The 27,871-nt window shown below is 46.9% G+C and overlaps 1 protein-coding gene across 2 annotated transcripts; it reads right to left on the reverse strand.

Moving 5' to 3' along the window:
* On the reverse strand, window positions 1–27,342 carry LOC104352639 (alpha-2-macroglobulin-like protein 1). 2 transcript variants are annotated; one of them, XM_086465349.1, is made up of 35 exons: window positions 27,251–27,342; window positions 24,941–25,127; window positions 23,702–23,864; window positions 22,923–22,975; window positions 22,586–22,606; window positions 21,050–21,203; window positions 20,543–20,627; window positions 19,874–19,988; window positions 18,943–19,060; window positions 17,759–17,868; window positions 17,238–17,408; window positions 15,675–15,899; window positions 15,481–15,544; window positions 14,807–14,952; window positions 14,504–14,653; window positions 13,461–13,658; window positions 12,681–12,768; window positions 11,895–12,048; window positions 9,826–10,054; window positions 9,351–9,474; window positions 9,049–9,170; window positions 8,578–8,644; window positions 8,114–8,197; window positions 7,546–7,722; window positions 7,138–7,219; window positions 6,363–6,519; window positions 5,314–5,388; window positions 4,935–5,106; window positions 4,282–4,496; window positions 3,736–3,951; window positions 3,183–3,298; window positions 2,428–2,518; window positions 2,073–2,141; window positions 749–851; window positions 1–41 (listed from the first exon to the last, which is right to left on the reverse strand). In XM_086465349.1, exons 1-35 carry the CDS (start codon window positions 27,319–27,321, stop codon window positions 1–3), a joined length of 4,413 nt encoding a protein of 1,470 aa, XP_086321475.1. In that variant the 5' UTR covers window positions 27,322–27,342. The 2 variants fall into 2 exon arrangements, with proteins under 2 accessions (XP_086321475.1, XP_086321470.1); XM_086465344.1 differs by having other exon boundaries at window positions 8,578–8,629; window positions 27,251–27,321.
* Between the last annotated feature and the right edge of the window lie 529 nt (window positions 27,343–27,871).

Raw genomic sequence — 27,871 nt, forward strand, 5'->3', positions numbered from 1 at the left:
TTACTCGCATGGGGCACTGTAACTCATCACTGTAGTTTCTTCTGGAAGACGAGAAACAAAGTTCTGGTGAGATACACTTGCCAAAAGCTCACTAAAGCAACCCATCATAGTGTGTCTGTTTCTAGGAGAGGTGATCCCTCAGCTTACAGGGCATGACTCCCCTCTGCTGTGATACATGAAACCACTGCTATGTGTCAAAGACTTTGTGTACAGCTAGTCTGGATGCACCCAAGTCAAGGGGTTTGCAATCTTTTAAAGCCCTAAGTCCCAAACAACTCCATTACAGTTATGGATTCCTCATTTTCTGAAGCAATAGCCATCCCTGACACATTTCCAGCTTTTCCTCCCACTAGGGACCCTGGAGAACAGAGGACAACTTGTTTTCAATGTCATTCTTCTAAGGGGCTCTCAAGTTTCTAAGCCATCTCCTCAGTATGGTCCCTCTGCCTTTGCTGCCTCCCACAAAATGAGTGTACAAAAGCATGGCTCTGAGCTCCTTGCTCCCCTCTTGTTGTGAGAGTTAGACCCTAAATGGATCTACATACCAACTTGGAGCTTGCAAGTTCTGGGACTAAAGAAAGAAAGATCTACCAATTTGAAACCCAAGAGGGTAAGTCCATCACTAGAGAGCTTCTAAGGGCAGTTAGATAAACGTCGGGTTTGCTATTGTCTTAGACTTGGCAACTTCAGAAAATTTCTTTCCAATGGTACAGTTGGGTGGTTTTTGCAGTAGGGCATCTGAGCTTACCTGGCATGTAGTAATCGTAGACCTTGATATTAGCTGGCTTGCGGTCCTTCACTTGCATGTCCTGCTGCACCAGCAAAGTGTAGGTGTGAGGCTGTCTAGTCAGCTAAGACCAAGAGATGCAAGGATTACAGCCAGAACCAAAGTCCTGTAAGACAATCCCTTCTACCTCACTCAGGCTCCATGGAGACCTCACCACTGTGACAGACCTGTTCTGCTTTCCAGCCCATCTCAGAAGTATCTTTTACTTCACATTCTGTGGCCATCTCCCACTTTTGGTCACCAAGTTTAACTCAGCTCATGAGAGACATCAAACCCAGAGTCAAAGTGTGTTAAGTATCTAAATGTAGTACTATGGTTCCCAATCCCACATTCCCATCCAGCTCTGCTCTGAGCTCCTTCATGCATCTTGCCTCAGTGGCTACTTTATTATACACTGTACTGTCACATCAGCTCTTATTCTCCAGTCTCACACAACCCTCATCATTAAGCAGACAAATACAACGTGCATCGGATGAACATCTGCTGGATGGTAGTAGTTACATGACCTGCTGTTGATCAGGTTCCACCTTGTGCTACCTGGCAACATGAGCTGAAATCTTTCTCTATGCTGTCTTTCTGCTCTGTGCTGTAGATATAATGAAAGCAGCATCTCTGCAAGTCTAATGCATCTGCATGACAATAACCTGCTTACTATGAGGCTACCTTAGCTCAGCTCATTGGCAAGAGGGATGAGGAATCACAGAAATGTAGAAGTGCTCCTTGCAAGTTCTGAAGTTTTAAATTTCGTGCCAGCTGTTGTTTCTAGTGATGTTTAGGTATGCATGTAGCTCAGGAAAGGCTGGAGTGGTTGTTAATCTGTTAATTAATGAGGCTGTGGAGTGAGAGAACTGCTGCTCACACAACAATCTGGTTTAATTTTGAGTGGTCTTGGCAAACTCCGTGAGCAATCTTGGATGCTCCCTACTACATTCAGGCTGCTTAAAGGCTTTCTAAGAATCAGGCTTGCTTGAATTTAATGGATGGATCCTAGTGCTACTCCCCAATCTTGATCAGATGCTGTATATGGACTTTCAACAGATGTAATCTTAACATCAGAGTTAGCCTCATTGCACTGAACCTAAGTGGCCCTGTATACAGCCTGTACAGCTGGACTACTGCAGGCAGACACAACACACTTCTCCAGGTCAGCGAATGTGGCTGGTATGCAGGAACAACAGCTCTGGATACTTAAAATTCTAATGGAAACAAGATACAAGAGTAAGCTAAAAGCTGTCTGCCAGTCCATAGTCCTTTTAATGATTATATTAACCTAAATGCCACTCACTTCCTCCAGGTAGAGAATGACTTTGTCAGCTTCGCTTTCAACTTTCTTCACTAAAGGCATTTTCTTTAGCTGAAAATAGAGGGAAAATGTCAGAAAGACTCTAACAGAAACCAGAAATATTCATGGATATTTGTCCTTGTGAGAGCATGGGCAAAATGTTCACATGGCCAAGGAAGCCCTTGGGGTAGGGTAAGGCAAAATGTGGCCTGGAAGAGACTTTGGGTATGAAGATTTCTTGGGAAGAAAAGATCAAGTTTCTCTGCCCACAGGAATGATCACAGTTCTGCATAAAAACCTGCATGATGGACATCCATCATTGTTCCCGTCCCAACTGGACATAAACATACAGTCTCACCTCTTCCAGTGAACCTGCCACAGGGCTGTATCCAGACAGCAGCTCCACTTGGATCAGGACCATGTTGGTGGACACACGGTTCCCTGTGTAGCTGCAGCAGGAACCCAGAGGACAGTACTAGTGTTATTTTCTGAGCCATGATCTCCAGATGCTCGAGTCCAGCTTTGGTACTCAGGTGGAGGAACCTGCCTTTCCTTCCAGTGTTTCTCCTGTTCCTGTACTGTAATAGATCTTTTTGCTTCCCCTGATCTCTCTGTTAATTTTGTTGAGCAAAGAATAAATTCCTTGGAAGGCTTCTCGAGTTACCTTCTCTAGGCAGGGCAGGGAGTATCCCATCCTCTGCCTGCTCTCTTGGCAGTTCTGTCCCAAGTCAGGCAGGGGTACAGCAGAGGAGAGTGGTGTGACAGTCAACCAGAAATGGAGGAGGAAAGACTCAGGAATAAATGTCAGCAGCCAGTCCCACAGAACCTTCACATCACTAGTGTTTTGAGACCTAATCCTAGAAGGGGGTGAGACCCATAGGCCTTGGGAGAACTTGTGGGGACAGGCATGATAACGAGACAGGACTATAGCCTGAGCCATCCCTCTAGGACCTCGTACCTTTCACCCAGCTGAGGAGAGCATAGTTAAATGAATGGGGACATCTTAGCATTTGGACCTCATGAGTGAAGGGGAATCCGGACCATCAAGAGACTAATGTGGTGCCGGAAGCCTCTTAGCACAGGGGAGGTAAGGGGCAACTGAGTGTCTCCTACCGAGCATGAACAATGACAGGGAACTGAGTGGCGTTGGGTGCGGTGCACTCTGTCTGCACAGATACAGCAAAGGTGATGTCGCTTCTCAGTGGAGGGATGTGGTACCGCAGAATGGCCTGCCAGGACAGAAAGAAGCTAGTAGGCAGAGAATAGCAGTTTGTTGGTTTTTATGTTTGTTTTTTGTTTGTTTGTTTGTTTTTCCTGGAGAGTATCCTTGTTTAGCTTTTGGCTGCTATTTGCTGTCTTGCACTGGTGTAGGAGAAAACTATGTGACAGAACTGGAGGTTCTGCTAGTGCACTGCTCCTGGTGGTGTTCACTGGACTTCTTAGAGAAGAGGTGCAGCTCTGACTGGGAGGAGGTGATTCAGATTTCATTTGAGGAATTGCTATTCTCTTCCTGTTGGATCCCAGCTACCCCTACCAGCCTTGAAGCCCAGATTCTTGCAAGTCACTGCAGCAGTCTGTTTTCAGGGTTGGCTAAGTAGCAAGGGAGAGGTTCCCTGGCTTTCAAGGCTTTTCCCCAGACAGACCTTCTCTCCCTGGCCGGACTTACCTGCAGGAAGAGGCACCCATGGCCCTGCACATGCACAGTATAATCTCGGGGAATGGCTGGCAGCTGCACTGTCTGCAGCAGGAGGCGATTGGTGTTGTCTACTCTGATGTTTTGGCTGAAACCCTCAGAGGAGAGAGAAGCCCGAAGATCAGGGCCATCCTTGCTGAAGGTCTTCGTTGCATATAGGGCTAGGGCTTCCAGAGCAACCACCGTGTCCTGAGGAATGAGACACACATTGGCCAAATAGGATCCCTGCTTCCTATGCATGCCCAGTCCTTAGCCTTTCCCTCCCTCATACTGCAGATAGAGCACAATAAGGGTTGAGCTTTCCCCTTGGAATTTTAGCGTGGGATTAGCTCATGTTAAAATAAATTACAAATATTCACTTTTCCCAACTTCCAGAAGTTATAAAACCATACTTTTTTTTTCTTTTTTTTCTTTTTTTTTTTTTTCTTTTCTTTTTTTACTGGCTGTGCTAGAACCCATTGCTCTCACAAACCATAGCTGATGGCAGGTTCTCTGCTGGTGATGGCTCAAGGAGATTACCTGGGTTGAAGCAAAGCCTCCGTAAGGGTTTTGCTGCTTGGTGAGCCAAGACACAATCTGGGATGCTTTTCTGATTTCATCTGAAGACAAACTTGACTTCGAAAGGTGAGCCATGAGAATACTAGATGTCAATTCCACATCAACAGATGGAGCCCGATACCAATATAAGTAGTCTTCTTCCTGTTTGGACTGTTGACTCCAGAATATTTGGTCATCTAGAGGTGGAGTGGGAACACCTATGAAGTGTATACCTGTATCTAATAACCTTGGAGTCCTTCTCAGCCCCTGTGCCTAGGTACTGAGTGAACATGTACACTGAGACAAGATATGGGTGCATATCTCCCTATTTGCCCCCACCCCCTGCTTTTCCCAGTAAAATCCCAGGCCTGCAGCCTGGGAAGGAGATCTACAACATCCATGAAGCTCTCCTGGTTTGGATGACTGAGAGACCAGGACTGTGAGAACATCCATAGAGAAAGTCTGTCTCACAGTATGGAAATAGCCAGTGTCAATTTGGCAAACAAGCCTTGGGCTCCCCACAGAGCTCTGCCAGTGCCCCCGACTCCTGCTCTCCTTTCCCTTGGTCATTCAGCCCTGAGATTTCCACACAATTTTGCCAATGGCCCTCTCTCCTGCCCCACAGTCGTTGGTACCTGATATTATGGCGGCCTTATCCAATCTGTTGAGGATTTTCTGCCTGAGGGCCTTATCACCTGCTACTGCAAAGGCATTTGCAGCTAGTGCCAGGCTGTAGAGGTTGGAACTGTCAGTATCAGCACTGACCAGGTCCTTTATACATTTCAGAGCTTTCCACACAACTGGGTCCTAGGATAAAATTGAAAGCATATCAGTTGCTGGCAGGGTGTATGGGGAGGGAATGCAGCCTTGACATGCGCAGAGGCGGGTGGAAACAGGGACAGGACACATGGGGAGAAAACTGGTAATGTACCCCTGTGTGCACAAAGGCAGAGCACCAGTGCACTGCCTGCTGAGAGGCTGCACACACAGCTCGTCCCTGCTGCCAATACTTACGGAGCGTGGTATCCCTGAGTGTATGAGAGCTGTGACGATCGCAGAGCTCAGCCCCAGTCCTTCCTCCACTGCACCCTGCAGCCACCACAGAACAGAGAAGAGGAGGGCTGCCGTGAGAAGGGAGAAGAAGTTTTCCTGTTCCTTCTGCTCCCCGAGCAATAGCCAGTGCAGGCAACATTGTTGGTTCTATGTCTTCGGATAAGGAAATTCCAGGGCTGGTATCTACTCTTGCAGGTCCTGTGTACCAGAGCACTTCTCAGCCACAGTGCCCCAGGCTCCTCTAGGTAGCTGATTCCCTCCCTCTGCTGAGCACATTCCCCTTTCCCCTCCCCTGCAAAGGATTTTCAGTAGCAGATTTCAGTGCCAGGGAAAAGTGATGTTCCCACAACCCTGCTGCAAGGTGGCACCTCACTTGAGGGTCAAGACAGTGGCAAGGGTATGGAGGAGTGAAAGAAAAGGTATCTTTTGCAAGGGGAAGTGAAAGGTACCATTCTTTTCACTTAGTGGACTAATTATCTGAGGTCCTGTCCATCGAACTTCTGCTGGCTCCACTTTGGTGGTACTCTGTGTGTGTCTGTGCATGTGCAAGTGCTGTGTTTCTGAGTGTATAGGGCACATTTGGGGCAAGATGAATCTCACTTGAGTGGTCACTATCAATCTCCATTCACTCAATTTCTCTCTGTGCAGGGGTGAACTCAGACTGAAGGAAGAAATGGCAGCTCATTAGTGGGAAAGGAAGCTAAACCAGTTTACCAGGGGAGTAACACAGAGCTTGAAAACTTCTGTTTTTTTTTTTTTTTGAGGCATGTGTTTGCTTTTGAGATGGGGCTAGGGCAGGGCACTGGTTCAGTTCCCATGTGTGTATCATCAAATACAAACCTCCATCATTCATAACTTGAAAAAGTGCTACTATGACTAAGCATTACCCTGAATGTCACCTTGGACACATCAGAGCCTCCCTCCTGCAGTAGGGCTTGTTTGGCACCCAGATTGGGCTAGAAAGTGAAGGACCTCTGAGGTACCTAATGAACAGCCAGGACATGTCATACCATCAGACCATTGTTGAAGAGCTTCCCCACACTCTTGAAGCAGCCAGATGGGGTCTGGCTTTTAATCAGGGCACTGGCAGCATCCTTTATATTCTGCTCATCTATGTGGATGAAGTCCCGGGCTTGGCTGAAGGTCTTAAGGACAAGGGCAGTAAGCCTAGAGCCAAGGAAGGGAGAAGAAAATCAAATCAAACCAGTCACTGACGCCCATCTCCGGTAAGAGACAGGAGTCTCTGTGTCTTCCACTATCTCACCCCTGGAGAAATACCAGCAGGCCAGAGCCTCTGTGCAGATGGAGAATTCAAAGCAATGCACATAAGTTAGATACTCTTGAAGCTCGAGCTCAGATCCATTTGCAGCAAGAGAGAAAAAATTCACTGACAGTTCAGTGCTTTCCCCAGAGTTCTGCCAGTTCCAACAGGGTGCACTTGTGTTATTTAAAGCCGGGATGGCTGATATTTAGTGAGCTCTCTCAGCCCCTTTCCCAATCCTGCTTTGGCACAAAGCACTCTGGAAAACCTGGAAAGAAACTGTCTTCCCAGCCAAGTTTTCAGAATCAGACTCAGTTGGTATACCCAAGCACAAACAATCAAACAGGGGTACCTCAAGTCACTTCATCAGAAGGGTTCTCTTCCAAAACCTCTCAGGAGCAGTTTTTGTTCAAAACTCCAAACCTGCAGACTCCCCCAGTTTCCTCAGACTAAAATCCAAGCCAGTTTGAGCCTGACCAGGTCAAGCTGTTGTTCCTTAACTGTGTCTGGATATCTCTGCTTACCATGTGTTCCCTGGCTCGCTTCCTTCCCCAAAGGCACTATATGAGCCGTCTGCATGCTTGTACAGGAGCTGCTGCTGATATCCTGTGGGAAGAGGCTGGGGGTAGTGAAGATGCTCTGTGTTTGCCATCTTCTCAAAGTGACAACCTGCCCTGCCAATTCTGCTGATCATTATAGAGTGCATTGTCTCTGAGGAATTCAGCAAAGGGTTTTCAGAGGGGTGACATGTACCCCTTGCTCAGCTGAGATGCAGCAGCCTGATTTACACCACTGTAATTCCAATGATGTCAGGCAAGTGATGCCGCACAAATTTTGTTCAGCAGCAAGCCTCTGCTGAGATCCCCACTGCACAACCTACTGTAATGGACATCACCAGCTTAATAACCCAACATAAGCAGAAATCTACTCACCACTTTCCAGATAGCCAATTGCCTTCTGTTTGATTTCTGGAGTCAGTTGTCCTGTTTCTTCAAGGTATCTTGTGATAAAGACATTGGGGGCAAAATGAACCATGTTCTGCTCACCACAGCCACTGGACATCTGGAGAAGCTCACCAATATTGTCCAGTGCTGTCCCCAAAATGTCGCCTGTAGGACACAACAACATCTTTGGAAGCTTTACATGTTTTTGCATGTAAAAAATTTCTGGTCTCACCAATTCTCCAGATAACCTGCTAAGACTGGTCTCAGTTCACCTCTGCTCACACTAGGGTGACTTTAATGTCTATAGAGTCCTGTAGGAACAGTGATATGGTACTTGTCTATCTTTCCCTTGGCTGGGTGAAGTTACACGTCCATCTCGCTCAGCATCACTTGTATAAGACAGATGGGATGCTTCTCTGGAAGAGGTAAGGGCTCGGTATCACACATCACTGATTATGTTTTCTCTTGTTACTCTGCTAAAGCAGACATGGTGACAGCAGAAGAAAAGACCCCTGCAAGGAAAAATCTTACTTTCCAAGACTCCCCTAAATCTCACCTAATAAGCTGATGTGGGCTCTCTCCGACCCAAGGACCACATTCTCTGGCAGAGTGAAAGTGATTGTCTCTGAAGCTGAAGTTCCTGCAAATGGCAAAAGCGCCAGAACAACAACAGGCAGGAGGGAGATGTCAGACCCACAGGCATGCCCAGGACATTGTGTAAACAAGGCTGGGATCACCTCATCAGTTGGTGAAATCAGCATTCAAAAGAGAAGATGACACAGAGATCAGCCCGCCTGCTGATGCGTGACTGTGATTGTGGTTAGGCAGCGGCTTGGTGCTGCTAGGAGCTTTGCCTCCCCATAAATGCCCCACAATCCCTGAATTTCTCCTTCTCATGCACCTCCAGATAGTCCTGGAGTTGTTCAGACACCACACTCCTTCTGTTTCATCTCCTTGTTCTGTATGTATGTACAGCCCCAGTGGTAAGACAGTCCCTGTCTCTGGGGTACCTGCACCTACCTTTAGGGCACAGGAGTGAGGTGTGGGTCTTTTCCTCCAGCAGCCCCTCTGCCTGGTGGAGAAAAGGCTGGTCAGCTCAGAAGGGAGAGCAGTAAAATGAGATCGCAGCTGTGCAGCACCTCACCTTCCTACAAGCACCCTTTCTGTCCTCATGGGCCATGCGAAAGGTCTCACACAGAAGGGTTATGCATGCTGACAAAGAAGTTTCACTGGGAAGCAGGTTTCCAAGCTGCTACTTGGCCTTTGCCCCCAATGCCCTGCTAGCAAGCAGTTCTGATGTCTCTGTCCCATCAAGTGGAGGTGCTCAACTCATGCCCCAACCTAACCTACCCTTAGAATCACTCCTTGACCAGCTTCCCTGAGAAATGTGCCTGTCTGCCCAGCTGAGTCTCCCTTCCCAGAGCCACCCACTGGGCCATTTTGAGCCTGACCCAATTCCGACCTTGCCAGGACCTTGAAGCGTACTCTGACCTTCACCAGCAGGTGTTTGACCACTGTGTCCTTCCCTCCAGACTCTGGCACAACAGATATACTCTCAGTGCAAACATCTTCCTGCTCCATCGCCTCAGCAGTGACAGTGAAATTCACCTTCCCTAAAGAATAAAATATCAAGAGGCCAGTTGGCACATCTGTGCCTATGTTTTGGTTTGCTCAGCCTAAGGCTGCTTACTTATGCGTTGCATAATAGGCCACTTTCCTTTCCATCCCAGCTCTGGTTTCCTTGAGCAGCTCTGACAATGCCTCCCACTCCTGCCCCTCCCTTGTCCCCTTACCTAATTTTGTAGCCTTCACATCCCAGGAAAATGTTTTTGCTGAATCAGGACACAGACAAAGAGTGAACCTGACATTTGCATGCACAAATTCAAAATCCCTGGAGTCCATTAGGCTAAGCTGGAGCTAGAGGCGAAAAAAAGGGGAGTCTGGGTTACAGAGATGCTGCTGTATTTTTCCTTTCAGCTACTTGATCCAAATGTCAATCAAGCTCAGAAGCCCAGGGTGGGTATGATGATGGCCTTGTTGCAATACCTATGGGACATCAACAGCCCATGGACATTGCAGTCCTGTAGGGTTGAGCTTACGGGAACGGATAAGCTAGACAGAGATGGCTCTACATGGAGCTTTGTGAAGAGATTCCTCGGTGTCTTTTGCCCAATGCCTGAGAAGGCAGCCCCTTGTCTGGGACTGTCAGTGAAGTACTGTTACCACACATCCCCCTGCCCAAAAACCATCTTGGAAGGAGCCACTCACCACCATGCACTGCTTCAGGTAGCTGAAGACTTTGACTTTCAGGGGAAATGACTCTCCCTGAAAGACAGAGTAGGGCAAGGTGGGTTCCACGAAGAAGGGCTTGAAGCTTCGCAGGCTGGTAGTCTCTGAGATTCCCAACCCATGGCTCTCTGAGGAGCAGAAGGTCATGGCTTTCCAGTCTGTGATACTGTCAGGTACTGTAACAGTTAGCTCAGCAGCCCCTGAATCACTGAGGAGAAAACAGAGCAGAAGGGATTGCCCCTATCCCTGTAAAGATTTCTCTTGGGAAGACAAATGCAGAAGGACTATGAACTGGAAGTGCATGTGAAGGTGTAGGAAGTAGAACAGAGGTATAGGAAGGATAGCAAATAGGTGGACAAGGAATGACTGAGAGGCAAATGCAAACCAAAATTTGCTTCTGACAGTGTGGCATCGCAAATTCTTTTTTTATGTGGGCACACAAGTCTCCCAGGTGTCCCTGTCATACACCCAGCCTGTGCCAGGGACTATCATGTGACAGTTCCACCACACTACCACCCAAACTCCCAAATACTGCTCCACAGTCATCATTATAAGTGCCACTTACAGATCTGCATGCACAAAACAGAAGACAGTCCCTACCCTGAAATGGGCACAATCCAGACAAACAAGACGGGGAGGTAGAGATCCTATTTTACAGATGGAGAACATTGGCATGTGGGAGAACTAAGAAAGCTGAGATGTGTGAATAAGGGCAGAACAGTGGATGCTGCATAGCTAGACTTTAGCAAGGCCTTTGACACAGTCTCCTGTAGTATCTTTGCAACCAGATTAGTGTGGACTGGACAAGTGGATGACAAGGTGAGCAGAAAATTTGCTGGACCACTGGGGACAAAGGATGGTTATTGGTGACACAAAGTTCAGCTGGTGACTGTTTATCTGTGGTATCCCTCAGGGACTGACACTTGGGCCAATACTGCTTAATGGCTCTATTAATGACCTGGATGATAGGAGAGAGTATGTCCTCCGCAAGATTAGCAGACTAGTCTTGCTATGTATTAGCAGACTATACCTTGCTGGGGAGGGATTCCTGATACACTGGAAGGAAAGGTTGCTATTAAGAGGAACCTCGACAAGCTGGAAAAATGGGCTTGAAAATCGGTAGATTCTGTATCTGGGATGGAATACCATGCCACAGTACAAGCTAGGCAGTGACTGGTTAGTAAGCAACTTTGCAGAAAAAGATGTGGGGGTCCTGGTGGATAACAAGTTGAGCATGAGACATCTCATGTGCCCTTACAGCAACGAAGGCCATCTGCTACTGGGCTGTATTAAGTAGACTGTAGCCACTGAGTTGAGAAAAGTTATTTTTTTCCCTGTATTCCTCCATTGTGGGCCCACATCTGGAGTACTGTGCCCCATTTTTGCTTTCCAGTATGAGAAAAATACTGATATACTTGAATGCATCCAGTGGAGGACTACCGAGATGTTCAGAGAGCTGGGACATTTGAGGTACAAGGAATGGCTGAAAGAACTGTGGTTTTCAAATTTAAGAGGGAAAGGCTAGGGGGACATCTTTCAACTTTCTAAAGCTACGTGTTGGGAAGGTGTAGAGACGATGGAACCAGTCTTTTCTGAGAGTATTGATAGGATGAAAGGTACAGACACGAGTTGGAACATGGGAAATTCTGACTTGAGAAAAGAAAAAAAAATACCATGAGGATGGCCAAACACTAGAACAGGTGCCCAGATAGTTTGTGGAATCTCCATCTTTGGTGATATGGAGAACTTGACTACAACATGATCTAACTGGACCTGCTTTGCTCAGGATGTTGAGCTATAGACCTTTGGAGGCCTCTTCCCTCTTATAGTAGTCTGTGATTTTAAGTTCCCCAGGATCATTTGGAAAACCTCAAGCAGAGCCAGGAACTGAACCAAATCTCCATTGTCCTTACCCACTTCTTCACACCTCCCTTTTCTTTGTGGTCACAGAAAGCAACAATGCCCTGGTTCTGCTCCTGCCCATTCCCTCTCCACTGTGGTGGTAGGAGGTCTGGATCCATTTGGGGCCACAGTCCATAATTACTCACTCGATGGGAACCAAAGTCCAGATGAATGTCTCTGGAAACCAGGTACGTACTGGTCCTGCCTCGTAACCCAGCTCAACATGCTCTGACTCAGCACGTTCAACAGCAGCATCTGTTTCTGGGTCTGAGTTGTCCAAGTCTGCCAGCTCACCATAAGCTGTTGGGAATGCAAGCATTCATTCAAAGACAGAGCAACTGTGAAATCAGGATAGAGTTCAACTGGGAAAAGCTCAGCTCTCCATGCCTCCCACTCCCACTGTGACACCCCTTGTCTTCTCCAAGATGCCTTCAACCTACTTCACTACTGTCTTCCATGAGACAACCCAGGAGACCATGTGGATTCCAGTATGTGTGTGCTCCTCCATTAGGAACTCTGCCTGCTCACACTTTTGTTCACAGCCCCTACAGAAAGGCCTAGATACTGCCCAGGGCCAGTCTTGGCTTGTTCTCTGGTTTCCAGCAAGAACTTTCCTAGTTTTTCAAACAGATACTACATCCTGAGACAGCTGCCTCATTTCCCTCTTGACCATATTATCTTCCTGCCTGACAGCAGAATCTTCCAAGCAGGTTCTTCCTATGCAGCCACCCCTCCTCCCCTCCAGTGCACTGGACACACACACACACATCAGGACTCTTCCCCTCTACCTGTGGGGCACATCTCCTGTGCAACCTCCCACTCATCTCTTGAAGTTATCTCCACTTCCTCAGCACACTGCCTGTTCAGCTACCCTTGTGCAGCCTGTATGTTACCCGTGATTTCCAAAAAAAACAGGATAAATTGAGATGTACACATGTAGTCGTAGTAGAAAGCGCTCTGGGTGCGGCACTCAATTGGAGACTTGATTTTAAGGCTGGTTAAAAATATTAGACCTGAATTCTGGAGGAAAGAAGGGGAAGAAAAGAAGGTAGATTTCAATGGAGGGAGTGGTGTAGCTGAGTGTCTGTCTCTGCCCCCACCTCCCAGCATATCAGTCATCCTGTGTTGTTGCACCTCAGCCTGACCCACAAATTTTTACAGGGAGAGGATGCAGGACCACCCTGCTCCCAAAGCCCAGTCCTGGCCCCTCAGGCCAATGGAGTCTCTCAAGTCAGGATTGTGAGGGTGACCACTTGCATGTGCATGCCCACACACAAAGTCATTATTTTGGCACCACAGTTTGCTGCCCACCCTAACACAGACTTGTCCTCATCTTTCACCTGCTACTCTTTTCTACCATTCTTTACCTTCTTTCCCCTGTCCTCCTTTTTTCTCAGGTACTTCGCTTTTCCAACCTCCAGTTTTCTCTGACTTAGTCTAACACCCCCCTCTCCTTCCAAACCCTAGAAAGTCTGAGGGTCTTGAGCTTGGGGTAAACAGGGCGCTGTGTTTTAGGGATCTTCCTGATTGATGGGAATTTATCAAGCTGGGAGCATGGAGTGTCAGAGATCTTAGTTCAGAAGCTTGGCAAATTCAGAACCTGAAGTTGCCAGTGTTTACAGGAAAGACGATCTGTGAAGCTATCTAGAGCTGACCTGGGATACAAAAGGGCTCAGTTCTGATATTTCAGGTTATCTGGAAATTAGATTCACCTTCAGAAGTTCATAAACATCTGGTTGGGACACTGCGTAAGAGTATGTGTTGTACATGAACGGTGACATTGTTCCTGGTGGAAGAGAGGTCTGAGTGGAACCGGTGATTCCTGGGCTTTTGTGGACAGTGCAGTAGTCACTGTAAGAGTCTGTAAGGGTGCTGGGGTGCTCCTGAGAATAGCTGAACCTATTGTACACCTGTAGACAGAGAATGAAAACAGTACAGGTCAATGTGAGAGGCGAGATGTTTTTCATTTCTATCCTGAGATTTTCTGTGGCCACAGAAGCAGAGCTTGCATCCTGCCTGCCACAAAAGCCCAGCCCCAAAGATTTTTGAGCTTCGTGGAGAGCCTCCATAAGTTTTAGATGCATAGCACCAGAGGTATGGGTACATCTGCATAGCTGTGGCCACTTCTAGCTCATAGATTGTACCTATACCTGAGCTCAATACATACAGTGAGGATACCTTCCCTGTAAGGCATTAGTTAGCTTCTTGTCTGACTGAAGGCACATCCTGGATCCACCAAGACAGTGCCAAGAGGAAATTCAAGGGTCCTTAGACCTAATGCATCCCAGGTCTAGAGGAGAAATGGGACCCTTCCACTTCCAAGGCATCACTTACAGCCCAGTCTGTGAATGGAAGGACTGTCTGGTTCACATGAGCTGAAAGAAAGACATGGAGCCTATCACACACTGGGCATTTTTTTTTAGCATAACTCTTTTTCAGAGCACTGTTGTGAATTGGTTCAGGAGATGGAAGTCTCTTGCTATCTGGTTGCCACTGTGGCAAACCAGGCGAAGTTTAACAAGGATGTGACTTTGGGCTGTACTTGGGGATGACAGTGGGTTATTCTATTAGATCCCTCTGTAGAGACTGGATATTTTGACTAGTGTTCGATGTTGGCCTCCGTCTTTCTCATTAAGCCATGTCCTGTCCCCATTCAAGTACTTGTTGGTATATCCACTCTGCCTGATTAACCAGTGTCCGCAACCAGATACTCCAAAGACATCTCTCCAATCTCTCCATCTCTAAACTGACTCACGCTATCCCTGGATAGCTCAGCCTCTGGCCTCTGGAGAAGGATGCTCTGGTCTACAGCACGGATGCTACATAGGGAGCCTGGTGCAGCCTGCAAATGGAGATGGACAGCTGATCCTGGGAGAGCCACTGTGTCTGAGAAGCCAAGCTTCACCTGAAACAGCAGAAGAAAGAGAGACTGAAGACATTGACAGATGAAGGAAAGGGGAGACTGTGGCTACTGGATTCTGTTGGACATCTATTGCCAAATTGCAGATAATTAGCTACCCTCCAGCCTACCTCCCATTACACTTTGTGCACTACTTACATGGTTCCTGAAGCACTTGGAGACTTTCAGACTGAAGGTGTCAGCTGCCACTTGTCCCTCAGGAAAGGCAGTGTAAACAAAGAGGGTAGCCATGGGTGAAATTATGTCAATGGGCAGAGTGACATTGAAAACACCAGTATACTGATCTGAGGGAAAAAGGAGAAATAGAAATAAGTATAGGAAGAGTCAAGGAAGTCTTTCTCCAAGTATTACAGCAGCAACATGCACGTGCTTTAACATACTTCTGTACAGTTACTTGGATAAAAACTATTCTGTCTTTCTTCTGGGGAGGCCACAGCTAGACCAGGATGTAAGTTAGTGCCATTTTGTAGCAGTGACCTTATATCGTAAGGGATCTTGGCAACAGTGTGCACTTGAAAGAGAAATTACTTTCCACCTGAGTCCAGCAAAAAGATTCTGTGAGTTTTCTTGGAGGTCTCTGATAATTCCTGTTGGCAGATAAACTCTAAAAATTTCACCATTTGATCAGAAAAAAAAATAATTAGGGAAATGAAAAGGTAAAAGAGACAACATATTTGCCATTTCCTCTTGATTTTTTGTGCCAGCTCTGTTGTTTCCTGTTGATTTCAGATATCTTTTCTCCCCTTCCCATTTAGGCTGGATGGTCTTTCATGTTGGGTCCTTAATTGTTCCTGGTGTTTGGATGCTCTTACCTGATGGTGGATCAAGAAGTACTGTTGTTTGGCCATGATGAACAAGAGATCCTCTGGCCAAAACCTAAAGGGTAATGAACAGAGCAAAGGGTTTATAGTGCCTCTGCCCCATGTCTCTGGGACAGCAAAGGACCCTGTGCTGACATAGACCTGTCGCAAAGCTGACTTCATTGCCAGCACCACCCTGCACTTACCAGGTGGTAGAAGTCTGCTCTGGCAGCCCCGTCCCCCAGCTCTGTGGCTAGGATGCGATAGTGCACAATGACCTGCTGCACGTCTCCACAGGGCAGCATTGCCTTCACTGGCTGGATCCTTACAGAGCTGTGGCTGGAAGAGTAGAAGGCCCTCAGTGTGAGGGATGCAGTGCCATAAGACACCCTCACATCTTGACTGCTTAAGTCCTCCGGCTGGGTCTTTGCCTGTGGCACAGAAAAGGTGGCTTGATGTCTGAAGATTTCTTAGAGCTCTCCCTGCGCCAAAACCAAGATTGACTGGAGAGTGGGCTCTGAACTCTCCCAGGTTAAGGTGTCTATTTCCACCTAAGCCAAGCTCAGTCAGTCCATTCCTGTGGAGCCTGGCATTGCCTGCTCCACCATGCTCTGGGATAACTAGCATATAAACAGAAGGCAAGAAGCTGTATACTACTAGGGCTTTGCTAGAGCCTGAACTTCTGCAATGCTGCTGCTAGCCTGGGATGAAGCCAGATTGTTAGACTGTGAAGAGTCACTTATTAGTCCCTGGATCAAACCACTGAACCCTTTGCTTCTGTCTGGTATGTGTGGGGACAGTATTGGCATGGATCTGCCCTGATAATATATTTCACCATTCCGTTATTCCAATTGCACACTGTATTTCTTTTAGCACTCTCCCTGATCCATAGGGTAGAGGTGGCAGGGGACAACTGAAGATCAATAGACTTGCTCATCTTTGACCTATGACCTTCTTCGCTGAGACTATGATATTAACATCTTGTGGACTTCCAGCAAGGTCAAGATCCATCATCTAAGATACTGTATGTACTCTGATAAAGAGACAGGGCTTGTCTTGAAGTACCTTGACCTTGAAGCTTCAATAGAACAGGTCTTAGAAGCCTACCCCTACAATCAGACAAGAGAGCCTTCCTTGTTCATGGGAAAGCAGATGCAAACTTTTCTCTCTCTGTTCCCTGCGTGTGGCAGCCTTATTTAACGCCTTACATCCTGGTTACCTGCTCTGCTTCAGACTGGCTTGCAGCGACTGCTTCCTTACTAACCTGTCTTCTTTCTCTCCTAGGTTTTCTGCCTCTTACATCCCAGGTTTCTCCTAACTCTCATGCTATGAGGAAACATAATGCCAACTGGTCACTGACATTTTCTTCTCCACGTGTATTTTCAGATGCTTCTTCCCTAGCTCCTTTCCTATATTCCTGTTCCATACCATATGAGAGTTCTTCCTTTGCTCTCTGTCCCTGCCCAGCCCCACAAAGCCCTTTCCACCTCAGACAGAGGTGCTATGTAGATAGACATCAGTCACAACTTCATGGGGCCTCTGTCCACTGTCCCATCTCTCATCATGTCTCCTGACTCCTCAGGAACTGTCTGTGACACCAGAGGCCAGAACACTGGCTCTGCTATGGGCTATTCCTCTTGCCCTAGATCTGTCATTTCACTGCTCCATGCCTTCATCTCCCTGGCTATACTGAGAAAATGACATAGACATAGGTCTGAGGGCTGCATTGCTTGGTGCTAGCCAAATCCATTGTAATTATTTGGCTTAACCTGTAGTAGAACTTTACTGCTGTTGTCCCATGCTGATGTCTCTAGGGTGAAAGAAGCCATCCCAGTGTCATCGGTGAAGTAGGTCTTGGTCTGCTTCCTGCTACCATAGGACACTGTAAGAATCACCTCCCTGCTCTTCAGGTGTATCCCATTGGTACTTTTGAGTTCCAGCTGTAACGATGCAGAGAACAGTCAGAGAATTGGAGGCCTTGGGACTGAAAATCTACATCACAGTAAAAGTCCCAGTTCACCTTTCTGCAGAGGGACTCTCACTGTGAACTCCAACTCATCCAACCCCTTCACATTTATGCAGCGGCCATCTCATTTGGCAAAGCCATATGCCTATTCTGTGGTCACACCTTTGAATTACCTCTGTAGAGATGTCAAAGGACAGACTGGGACAGAGGCTGTGCTAGCAGCTTTGGGAAGCTCAGAGCAAGGGGACCCCTCAGTACTTCTGTGCCCACCATCCCCTTAGGCCCAGCTGTTGGGCTTTCCATGTTTCTGCCCTGTTCACTTACATTTCCATAGTAGGGGGCTCCTTGCTGATAGTAGTAGCTTGTCCCCCAGAATTGGAGAGTTGTTATGTCAAAAGTGACCTTGCAGTTTTCAGTGGTGTTGAACTCCACCCCTAGGAAAGACAGGAGGTGCATGCAGGTGAGTATCATGTGTCTGAGCAAAGGCAGCAAGATTGGATGGATTGTGGTAAGGGATGGACTGTGGCTCATAGGGGGCTGTAGTTTCTCCGTGTAACTTCGGGAGTCATTTAACATGCACTCAGCAGTAGTACTTCCTACATTCTGATCTGCTAGAAGGACAGCAGCCTGCCAGGAGGTCTCTGCTGGACAGTTCTCAAATGCTCTTTCTTTACTTTAAGATGCTCCTACTCATAATCATTCACTTCCATTCTCCTCCCATTCTCACAGCAGAGTCACTAGAAGGCAACATTTTTTCTTGCCTTCACCACATTAATTTACAGTCTGATGTCTTGTCGTGAGGTGCCCATCTGAAATCACTGCAGTTATTTGCTAAGTGAATGTATGTCACTGCTTTCAGCAAGGGGCTGCAAAACATTTTCTTGGAAGGAAGGGTTTGTAAAACTTTGTAAGAGAGGAAACCTTACAGGATGGGATATTTAAGAGCAGCTTTGGACAAGTAGCCTCATCTCCCTATCTGGGATGTGGAGATAAATCTAATGAGGAGCTACAGTCAGGGCCTTGTTTATCACTGGTTGCTCTGAGTATCTCCTCATTCCAATGGAATTTCCTAAAGTATGGTTTAAGAACAAAAGAACCTGGCCTGGCTCACCTCTGTGCACATTTCTACGGTGACTAGAAGACAACAAAAACCAGCTCTTGCCCATCTCTGCTACACCAAGGTGACTTCAGAGCTGGACTGGCCACAACAGTTTGTGGAGGAGCAGGCATACTTGTAAAACCCATCCTACAACTGGGAGAACTCACATGTTCTATGTGAGTCAGACCTGGGTGGTATGGTACATGAGAACATCCATGCTGCCATGGTGCTCCCAGGGAAGACACAACCCAACTTGATTCCATGAGAGCCAGTGCAGAAAGCTCCAGTGGTTTGATAGGAAGACACAAGAATCCATAAGGAGTCTTACAGATGAAAACCCAAAGACAAGCATGTTGTGTGAGTGTAAAAGGAAAGATTTTCCACAAAGTGTAGAATCAGTTTTTGCTACCTGTTCCACTTTCTTTCAGAAAAGCCACAGCTTCCAGGTTGAAATCAGAATTGTCACCATGCTTCTGGTGGTAGATCTTAATATTCACCTCAGTGGCAAAGCAGCCATCCTTGTTTGTCTGGGGATGTGAAATTTTATCTGTTAACCAATCATGAATGCACTAATCCCTTCTGCAGTGCAGATCAAACCCAAGGCCCAGCAGTCTATAAATACACAAATAAGACACTTGAGTTAAAGGAGCAACTCCCATACTGGCATGAAACATGCTTCTTTTACATGGAGTAGTCACTAATAGGAGATGATGTTTCACTCATCTTTTCACGTTCACTCATGTGCCAGTAGCAAACATGAGTTGTCGTTTCTCCCTAATAACATGATTTCTTCTGCTAGCGTAGGATTTATCTTTAAGATATGTGCTGGGTTACATAAAATATGTAAACAAATATAGATACATTAATCCAGCCCTAGAGATAAATAAGTAAAATCTGTGCTGAACTGCAATTGCTTGCTTAGAAACAAGAGGTAATTTATATGTCTCCAAACCAGCTATTTCTGGGAAACAGCACATAGGCATTTACCTCAGATTAAAAGATGGTGCTAAAAAGCATTCAGTGGAAGTGAATAGTTGCGGACGGTGTTTGTATTTTTCGTTGCCCTGTTGCAATACCTGTTTTGTAGGCAAATCTGCAATAGTTAGCCTGCCTGCAGAAGATTCTTCCTTTATCTGTATCTAAGTGCAGTCAGAGAAATCACCAGGAGGGGCTAAGACTGCTACACTGGGGAGTTAAGGACATATCAGTCATTCATCCTTGAGCAAAGAGCATGCTGCTTCAATAGCTGATGTCTGTCCCAGTCCTTCCTTTAGTATTATTCCTTCTCTTTGCCCCTGCTCCTCTCTTTTGCAAGAGGAATGGATGTCCTGTATGCTCACCTCACCAGTGTAATCCTTACAAATACTGCGCTTGGAAGACTTCCGATTATAGCGGATATGTTTACGGCACACCACAGCCTTCACACTACCTTGGACGGGTTTCCCATATGTGTACCTGGCAAACACAGCAGAGAGGACTTACACTCACAGAAACACTGGGTCAAGGGTGGGTAATATCAGCTCTAGCCCGTGGTTTACATCTATACAACCCAGCAGCCTGCAGTATCTTCACGGTTTATGAGCTCAGCAGAGGCCAAAAATTTAAAATTGCTTCAGACTGAGACAGAAGGCCGTGGTGGGTGAATTCTCTCCAAGTCAACGCAAGTCACCAGGCAGTGCTAGGGGACGTTGTGCTGGCCACAAGTTGAAGTCATTATTCTTTCCACACTGGCACTAATCAATGCAGCAGACGTACTATATTGTAGGGCACATGCCCTACTGAAGGGATCCACTGTCACACTTGCAAACTCACAGAGAAAGAAGTAGGGAGAGGAGAGAGAATATGGAGAAAGGTGAGAGTCCAGGAGAATTCCTTAGCAAAAGATGCCAGGGTACTAGACTTTGGGGTGGGGGTAGGGTTGACAGAGACCATTTTGCACTCAGTTATTATTAGCTGTGCAGTTTTCAAACCAGTAAGAATGGACCTTCCGCCAAAATAAGTCAGCTCACATGCCACAGACATGGAGACGGAAGTTCTGCTCCAAGATGGTGACCACCTGAGGCATCTTGATGGAGACACTGAACTTGGGCAGCACTGTGTGAAAGAAAGAGAAATATAATTCCGTAAGAACAGAGAGAGTTAATTTGTTGCCATCCTTCCCCAAATGGTTGCTCATAGAGAAGAAAACTCTCCTTTCATTCCCTGACTACCAGCATAGGGCCTGGTACCAGCACTAGACAGGAGAGTGTGGAGGGAGTAGACAGCCTTAGTCTCCTCTCCAGAGCACAGCTGTGGGACAGTGCCTGAGTCCATCCTCAGGACATAGGGGAGGAGAAAGCCAGTGGGCCCGAGTGAAAGTCAGTGATTACACCTACTGGCAGGTAGTTGGACACCTCAGGTGCTAGCACAACTAGCACATTTGTTCACAGCTGCATGGCCCCTTCAGCTCTGTGTGAGAGAGGTGGCTGGAGGCAATACATCTTTCTCTGCTCCCTTCAACTCCCTGAGACACTTACCATACTCCTCTACCCTGAAGGTATGTGTGCGGTCAGGCATTTTGATGGTGTACTCTCCAACCCGTGCTTCTGCAGCCAGAGGGAAGGACAGATCCACAATGCCTCCCACAGGTGTAACATTCAGCCACTGTGCAATTCGGTTCCCTTTGGGGTCCTGCATAGGCAGTAGTAGAAAGTAGGTATTTCCCAGTGCAAACAGAGACTCCCTTGCAGGATGTCCAAGCTACCACAGCATGGTCTGAGCACATATCCTCATGTCCTGAGAATCCAGATCTATGATACAGCTACAGTGCTCAGGTAAGTCCAAGATCAAAGAAGATAGGGCTTTTCTCCCTGTCCCATTGACGAAGTCGATCTATCATATTATTGCTCTCTGGTGGCACTGCCACCTCACTGACTGCTGCAAAACTGTAGTTTACTGCCTGTCTGTCTCACTAAGAGATAGAGGTGGTCCCTCTTAGAGATCCCTGTGGTGATCTGAGCTAGTATAGCCCCCAGGTCACTGTGGAGAGAGTCAATCCTGACAGCACATGCTGCCTAAGGCATGAGCTACTTGGGAGTGATTACCAGGGAGTCTGATGTCTTGAATCCACAGGAAAGTCTGGGAAAATGTGTCCAGGTCTTCATGCAGGGCATCATGAAGTCCAGTACAGAAAGAAGGACGTGAAGACCTGGGATGCATGGGCATTTGGAGGCTTTGTTGACTGTCATGGTCAGTCCATAATGGACTGTGTTCTCCTACTGCTGGTTCTTGGGCGGGCAAGATGCAGAACTCTGGCTATGGTTACGCTGCGCAGCCAGGAAGGATTTAGCGATGAGTTGATGGGTACTTTATAAACATATGGAACAAGCAGGAACTGTTGTTTGAAAGGGTAAAGCTGGATCAGAAGCCTACGTTTGTATAAACTGGCATAAGGCGTTGCATAGGTGTCTCAGAAACCATTTTTTTGATTGCTTGGTGGGTATGGCATGTAAATGTGCATTTGCTACTGCCAATTGCTAGCTGGGAATGTGACTTCTCTGCGTGGGTCTCACATCTCCCCACCATTTTCAGGTATTCTTTCCTCAGCTCTGGTGATTGCAGTCCATTTTTTTTATCTATAATAGCGAAACTAACAGATTTTGAGAACAATATCCTGAAAGCTGCTTTAGCGTAGCCACAACACTAACTGGTCAAACTTTTATTTTCTGTATGTTAAATATAAAAGTCTCATTAAAGAAACTTCAGGATTTTCACAAATCTTCAATTTATAGTCCAGAGGGACTAAAATTCCTGTGACTACTCTAGAAAAGTTTGTTGCACTGGGTTTCAGCAGTACCCATCATTTACAGCAGGGACCCCTGTGTGATTGGTATCATGACACTGCACTGCCAAATTTGTGTGGATGCTAAAGGAAGTAAGTACAAGAAGTCAAGGAGTGTTCCCGTTCATTCTGAGGAAACTGGCTTTCTGCATCCGTATTTCCCCCCCATCATCTCTAAACCTGTGTCTTTCCCAAGGTGAGATCACCACTTTCAATAAAGTAGGTGCTTTACCTTCAGTTCCACCAGGCGGTGCTGTGGAGAGAAAATAACAGTTACTTACTGGTGGGATGCTTTCAGGTAAGTTACCATCCACCTCCCTGGCATTTTTTAACCCCCAACCACCTATGAGTCTTCCCTAAGCAATTCCCAGGGACTGCCCGTGACTCAACATCATGAGAAGCTCCTGCGTTGCAAGTGGTGCCCAATGCTGTTTGTAAGCACCAAAACCAATACTGAGACTAGCTGTCCACAGATTGATCACCTAGCTAGGCCAAGCACTGATCCAGAAGTCATGGAGGCAGCCCATAGCATTTTCAGACTTATTAAGTTTTCTCCTCTCTTGACTTACCGTTTTATTGCTGGCAATAAAGTTCTGATCCAAGGTTATAATTCGCAACTTCACTATAGAGCAAAAGAAAAACAGGATTGGCTGAAATTAAATCAAGTCTGTTAATAATAATAAGAATGAACGGCTAAGACAGACAAGACCATGTGCTTCAATGAGAGTGTACAGCAGCAGCTAGAGCCATCCACCCCTGGGCCTGTGCTCAAAGCCCTGATGTGAGCCGGCAGCCTGCTAGGAAAAAAGTAGTAGGAGAGGCAGTGTGGGGTGTCTGAGAAGGCTGGCTGTGCTGGTGAGAAACCATTTTTCTGGACATTGGACCTGCGGTGAGGCATTCAGTCTTGCCTGCAGTGAAGGTCGTGCCAATGGAAAGAGTGGAGAGGCATGGGTCAAACAGCTGTACACTGTGGTGATCTGAGCTGTGCTAGGGCAGTGATGGGGCCTGCAGGACCGTGATCCTCATCTGAGGAAGTCTGTGGGAGAGAGGGATTTAGGGCACTGACAGACTATTGTGGCTTTGGCCACATTGACATCTGAACCTTTTCTCCTGCATCAGCCAAAACACACAAGCCCTGTTCACACTGGCATACTGTCTGAATATGGTTAGTATGGGAGAAAACATGCACCATGCTGATGTAGAGGTATCCCCAAATCCCTCAAAGCCTAGAAGGGAGATGAAGCCTGTGACCCATCTCCCTTGCAGAGCAGGCCCCACTCCAACTGCTAGAGGCTACCCCATGTTTTGTGGCCTCTTGCTCTCACAAGACATGGCATTCTGTCCATACCAATCTGTCCAGGTTTGTACACAGGTTTGTCTGTCTGGATAAAAGTCTTCTTGTCTGCATGCTTGATTAGGACTTTCTGTTTCTTCTGAAACTCTGAGTTGGCTTCCAGGACTGTGATAACAATAAAAGCCACTTCATCAGGGTTTCCAACAGGAGGAGGGACCTGCAGGCATAGTTGTAACCATCATTCAGGGTGGATCCCTGTCCTAGGTTACAGTGTGAAATGTGCCAAAAGAAAAAAATATTCTATTACCATCTTCAGGAGCTGTTGAGACCAGGTGGGCCGGTGCTCCCTGCCTCCCCCCTCTGGACTATCTCCTGTTAATGGGCACAACAATGCCTTATCGCCTGACCCATCGATAACTCGCTCCTGGACTATCTCCTGTTAATGGCCCATCAAGGAACTGCCTCACGACTCCCCATCCCATTGTGAGATGCTCCGCCCGGGGGGAAGGAGCCAAGCAGTCCATGCTAAATAAAAACTGAGATCTCGAACACCCTAGCAGCCTTCTTCCACTGGATTCCCAGAGGAGTTTTTTCACCCCCACTGGAGTTCCAGAGGACAAGAGCTACCTACCTACCACTGGACCTTCGGAGGAAGACTAGACTCTTTTACAAGATCGCTGCTTCAACAGAACTACATCCATCACTTCAGGAGGACTGCAGCCACCATCTTATCGGACTGCTACTGCCACCCTAACAGGGTGTCAGGTTGTATTTCTGACTCTGTCAGTGTAAACCAGTGGGTTGGTTTTTTTTCCCTGCCTTGTGGTTTTTTTTTATATATATATGTTAGTAAAGAACTGTTATTCCTATTCCCCATATCTTTGCCTGAAGGCCTGTTAATTTCAAAATTATAATAATTTGGAGGGAAGGGGGTTGCATTTTCCATTTCAAGGGAGGCTCCTGCCTTCCTCCGCAGACACCTGTCTTTCAAACCAAGACAATCCCATTTGTGGATCCCCAGGCTTTTGGAATAATGATTATGATACTGCTTTTATACTGCTCCAGTTCTTCTTGCCCTGAAAGACCTCACAGTACTTTTCAGAATGTTTTCTATAGAGTAAAATGTCAGAGGGGCTACACAGCAGGAAGGACACCGGCAGGCTGAAGCAGAAGATTCAGTGCCTGATTAATGTGTCCCCATTGGAAGACACAAGTCTTTGCCTTCCTGTCGAGCAAGAGCAGAACTCAAGCAATATCCACCCTACTGACAACCCTTGAAAATATCTTCCTCACCTGAAAGCTTGTGCAGTGAAAGAAGGTGAGCTGAGAGATGGCCTGAGTGATCAGAGTCTCATTCCCAGCTCTGCTTTGCAAAGTTACTGTCACATGGATTGGGACTGCTTGCTTTCTGCTGAGCTGGAGGCACACTGTCTCTGAGAAGGGGTAGTAAAGCTGAGATGGTATTGCCACGGCATAGTTTCTATGAAAAAAGAAAAGGGGAAATTGAGTTTCTAAGATGACAAGTTTTGACCATAGGATTTAAGTACTTCCTAATAAGACTTCTGGTCTCTTCATTCCTCTGTCATGATGCCAGTGGGACAAGATCACACCGTTCTTCTCATCTATAGGTACTGCAGCCTTTAACATTGAGTCTGCACTATGTACTGCATGCACACGTAAAAAGTCACTGCTTCCAAAACTGAAAGTCAAAATACGGTGAAGAGACCTCCCCATGTCACCCAAGGGATTAGCAGCAGAGCTTGACTACATTGCAGGTTTCCTGAGACTTCAGCCTTTTCACTGAACCACACTATGTACCACCATCAGTGTGCTTGGTTGGTTATCTGCTTTCTGTCCTATCAGCTACTCTTGGGCTCAGAACCTATGCCATGCATATGCGACTCAGTGTCCCAGCTTCATGCCCCAGACAGAGTCTCATGAGCACCTTCTCTTCAGCTCCTGATGTCCTCCTTGCTCTCTTATGCCAGATCTCACAGCTCTGTGGCTACTCTCATAGCTGTACCCATGGATAACGCCAAGAAGCTCTTAATGTTGTGGTTTTTCATCTTATACTACACTGCAGCAACTAGGACTAAAGAAAAGCCAACATTCAAACAGGTTTGAAAACTCTTATATCCAACTCCTCCTGCTCACTGCCTCTGGACAGGTTCAGTCAGCAGCATGTTTTGCAGGAGCAAGAGGGCAGGGCCCAGAAAGATCAGAACAGTAGGAGGCAGGGACATGACCTGCTTGAAGTTCTTAGCTTGAGCTCAGCACCATAGTAAGAGGGAGTCAAAGTCCTGCTGGCCAGGAACCTTGAGTGCTTTCACACTTGAGTGCTGTCAAGCTGCCTTGAGCAGCTTGCCTGCTGCTAATGTTAGGGCATCTGATAACAAATCCCAACAACATTTTGATTTTCCTACTTAAAGCTGACTCACAGCACTTCCCCTCTGCCACTGGGCCAAAGGATGGGATGAGCACTAAAGACTCATTGTTTGAACCTCCCATACCTCCCTTGCTCTTAATCACCCTTTACACTGGAACATCTTCTTACACTCCTTTGACAATTCATCCCTTGCCCTTGCCTTCTGAGCTATAAAAGTATGAGACAGCATCTCTGAGGCTGTCATTCAAGGATTCCAAGAGTCAGGCTGCATTACTTTATCATGAATCTACAAAAAACAGTGGTATACAGGTGGGACAGCAGACAGCCTATTGAAGCAAGCAGTATTTTCATAAAGTAAAGCTTTATGCTGAAGGTAACAGCGGGAAACAGGTAGCAGTAAAGCATCATTGGAGCATGTCCTAGAGGAAGAGGCTGTACTCCTGCTAGAAAAGATTTTTAAAACTAGACTTGTGCGTGCCGCACCACACACAGCAGGAGGGAACTCAGCTACAATGCAGTGACATATTTCCCACTGTAACATCTACTGTTCGAGCACAGCCATGTTTCTGTTCGCACTTATGCCATGACTGCAAAAGCAAAGGAAGGCCTTCAAAAAGCAAGAGCAAGCCAGTATGTTACAGCAGTGTCTGCTGGTACAGAAGTTGCATTCCTGATAAAGTATATGAAGAGAAGCGGTGCTGGGAATTGTCCTTGCCAGAGGTCTGAGAAAAGGCATGGAGGGAGCTTCAGAATGAACACATTGCTTCATGAAGAACATCCTTATTAGATACTTTGGGCTCATGTTTGCCTGGTTTGTAAAGGCACCCAGCTTTGTCCACTAAAGATTTAGATGGTGTCCTATGACTCTGGTAAGAAAAGCATAGCTCAAAGTGAAATACATTCTGGATCACAGTAGGAGACATGAGATGTTGGCAAGTCAGAATTAAACACATGCAGAAAGCTGTCAGAGATGTTCTGCCCGAGTCCTTGCAGAAATGCATGGTCTACATCAAAGGCACTAAAGGGGGAGCCAAGTAGTAGCAGGAGTGTTGTGGGCAGGGTGCATGACAACCAAGTGAAACATTGGGAATATGAGAAATTACACCTCTCTGAAAAAACACCCCTGGTCTTAGGACTGTCCTGTTTCTGTCACACTGTCACCCACCCAGGATTCCCCAAAGACTAGAGCACACATGCGAAGCAGCTGAGGTTCTTACAGCATTGCAGGCATTCCAGACGTGCTAGGCAGGAGAAGGATGCTGCTCCACAGGAAAGCGATGCTCCACATAGCTGATTGCAGGTCGAATCCCTCCACAGAAAGCTTAGCCTCTTCTCTGTCCCCCCTTCCCCCCTGCTTCTGCTGTCTTCCTTCTTCCCTTTCCCCCTCATCCAGAGCTGAAGGACTATGCAGCTCCTGCCCTGACAGGGTGCCCGTCTCTGTCTTGGCTTTGAAACCACGCTGTGCACAACTGGGGCTTGGATGTGGGTGGGTGGAAGGGGTGGAGACAATGTTACAATGTTTATTGCCTACACACCAAAGGCACTTGCCTCAAGGCTTTGTAAGGCTTGTTGATATTTCTCTGGATGACATCTTGCTCTGCCTTATGCAGCACAGCTGATGGCAGCAGGAGTGCTCAGTTACTATATTTGGTACAGGGGCCCAATCTTTATAAAGGTGTCTTTACTGGGATTTCATCAGAAACATCCTGGGACAAATTCATTCTTTGAGATGTCAGTGTATTTTGCTTCAGGGTTCTTCTGTAGAACTTCTTTTTTACGTATTATTTACTGAAATTTCACTCCTGCCCTGGGGCCTCCATCCAGCCCAGCCCAGCCCA

Source organism: Leptosomus discolor, chromosome 1 (assembly GCF_034619465.1).
Source record: "Leptosomus discolor isolate bLepDis1 chromosome 1, bLepDis1.hap2, whole genome shotgun sequence".
NCBI lineage: Eukaryota > Metazoa > Chordata > Aves > Leptosomiformes > Leptosomidae > Leptosomus > Leptosomus discolor.

Coding starts and splice junctions, on each gene's coding strand:
- LOC104352639 (XM_086465349.1), bottom strand. CDS start 27,321: ATGTGGAGCATCGCTTTCCTGTGGAGCAGCATCCTTCTCCTGCCTAGC. Junction 17,869..18,942: donor TCTGAAAGAAAGTGGAACAG/GTAGCAAAAACT, acceptor TGTCTTTCCTAG/GGGTGGAGTTCAACACCACT. Junction 9,475..9,825: donor ACCTGAAGCAGTGCATGGTG/GTGAGTGGCTCC, acceptor TTTCGCCTCTAG/CTCCAGCTTAGCCTAATGGA.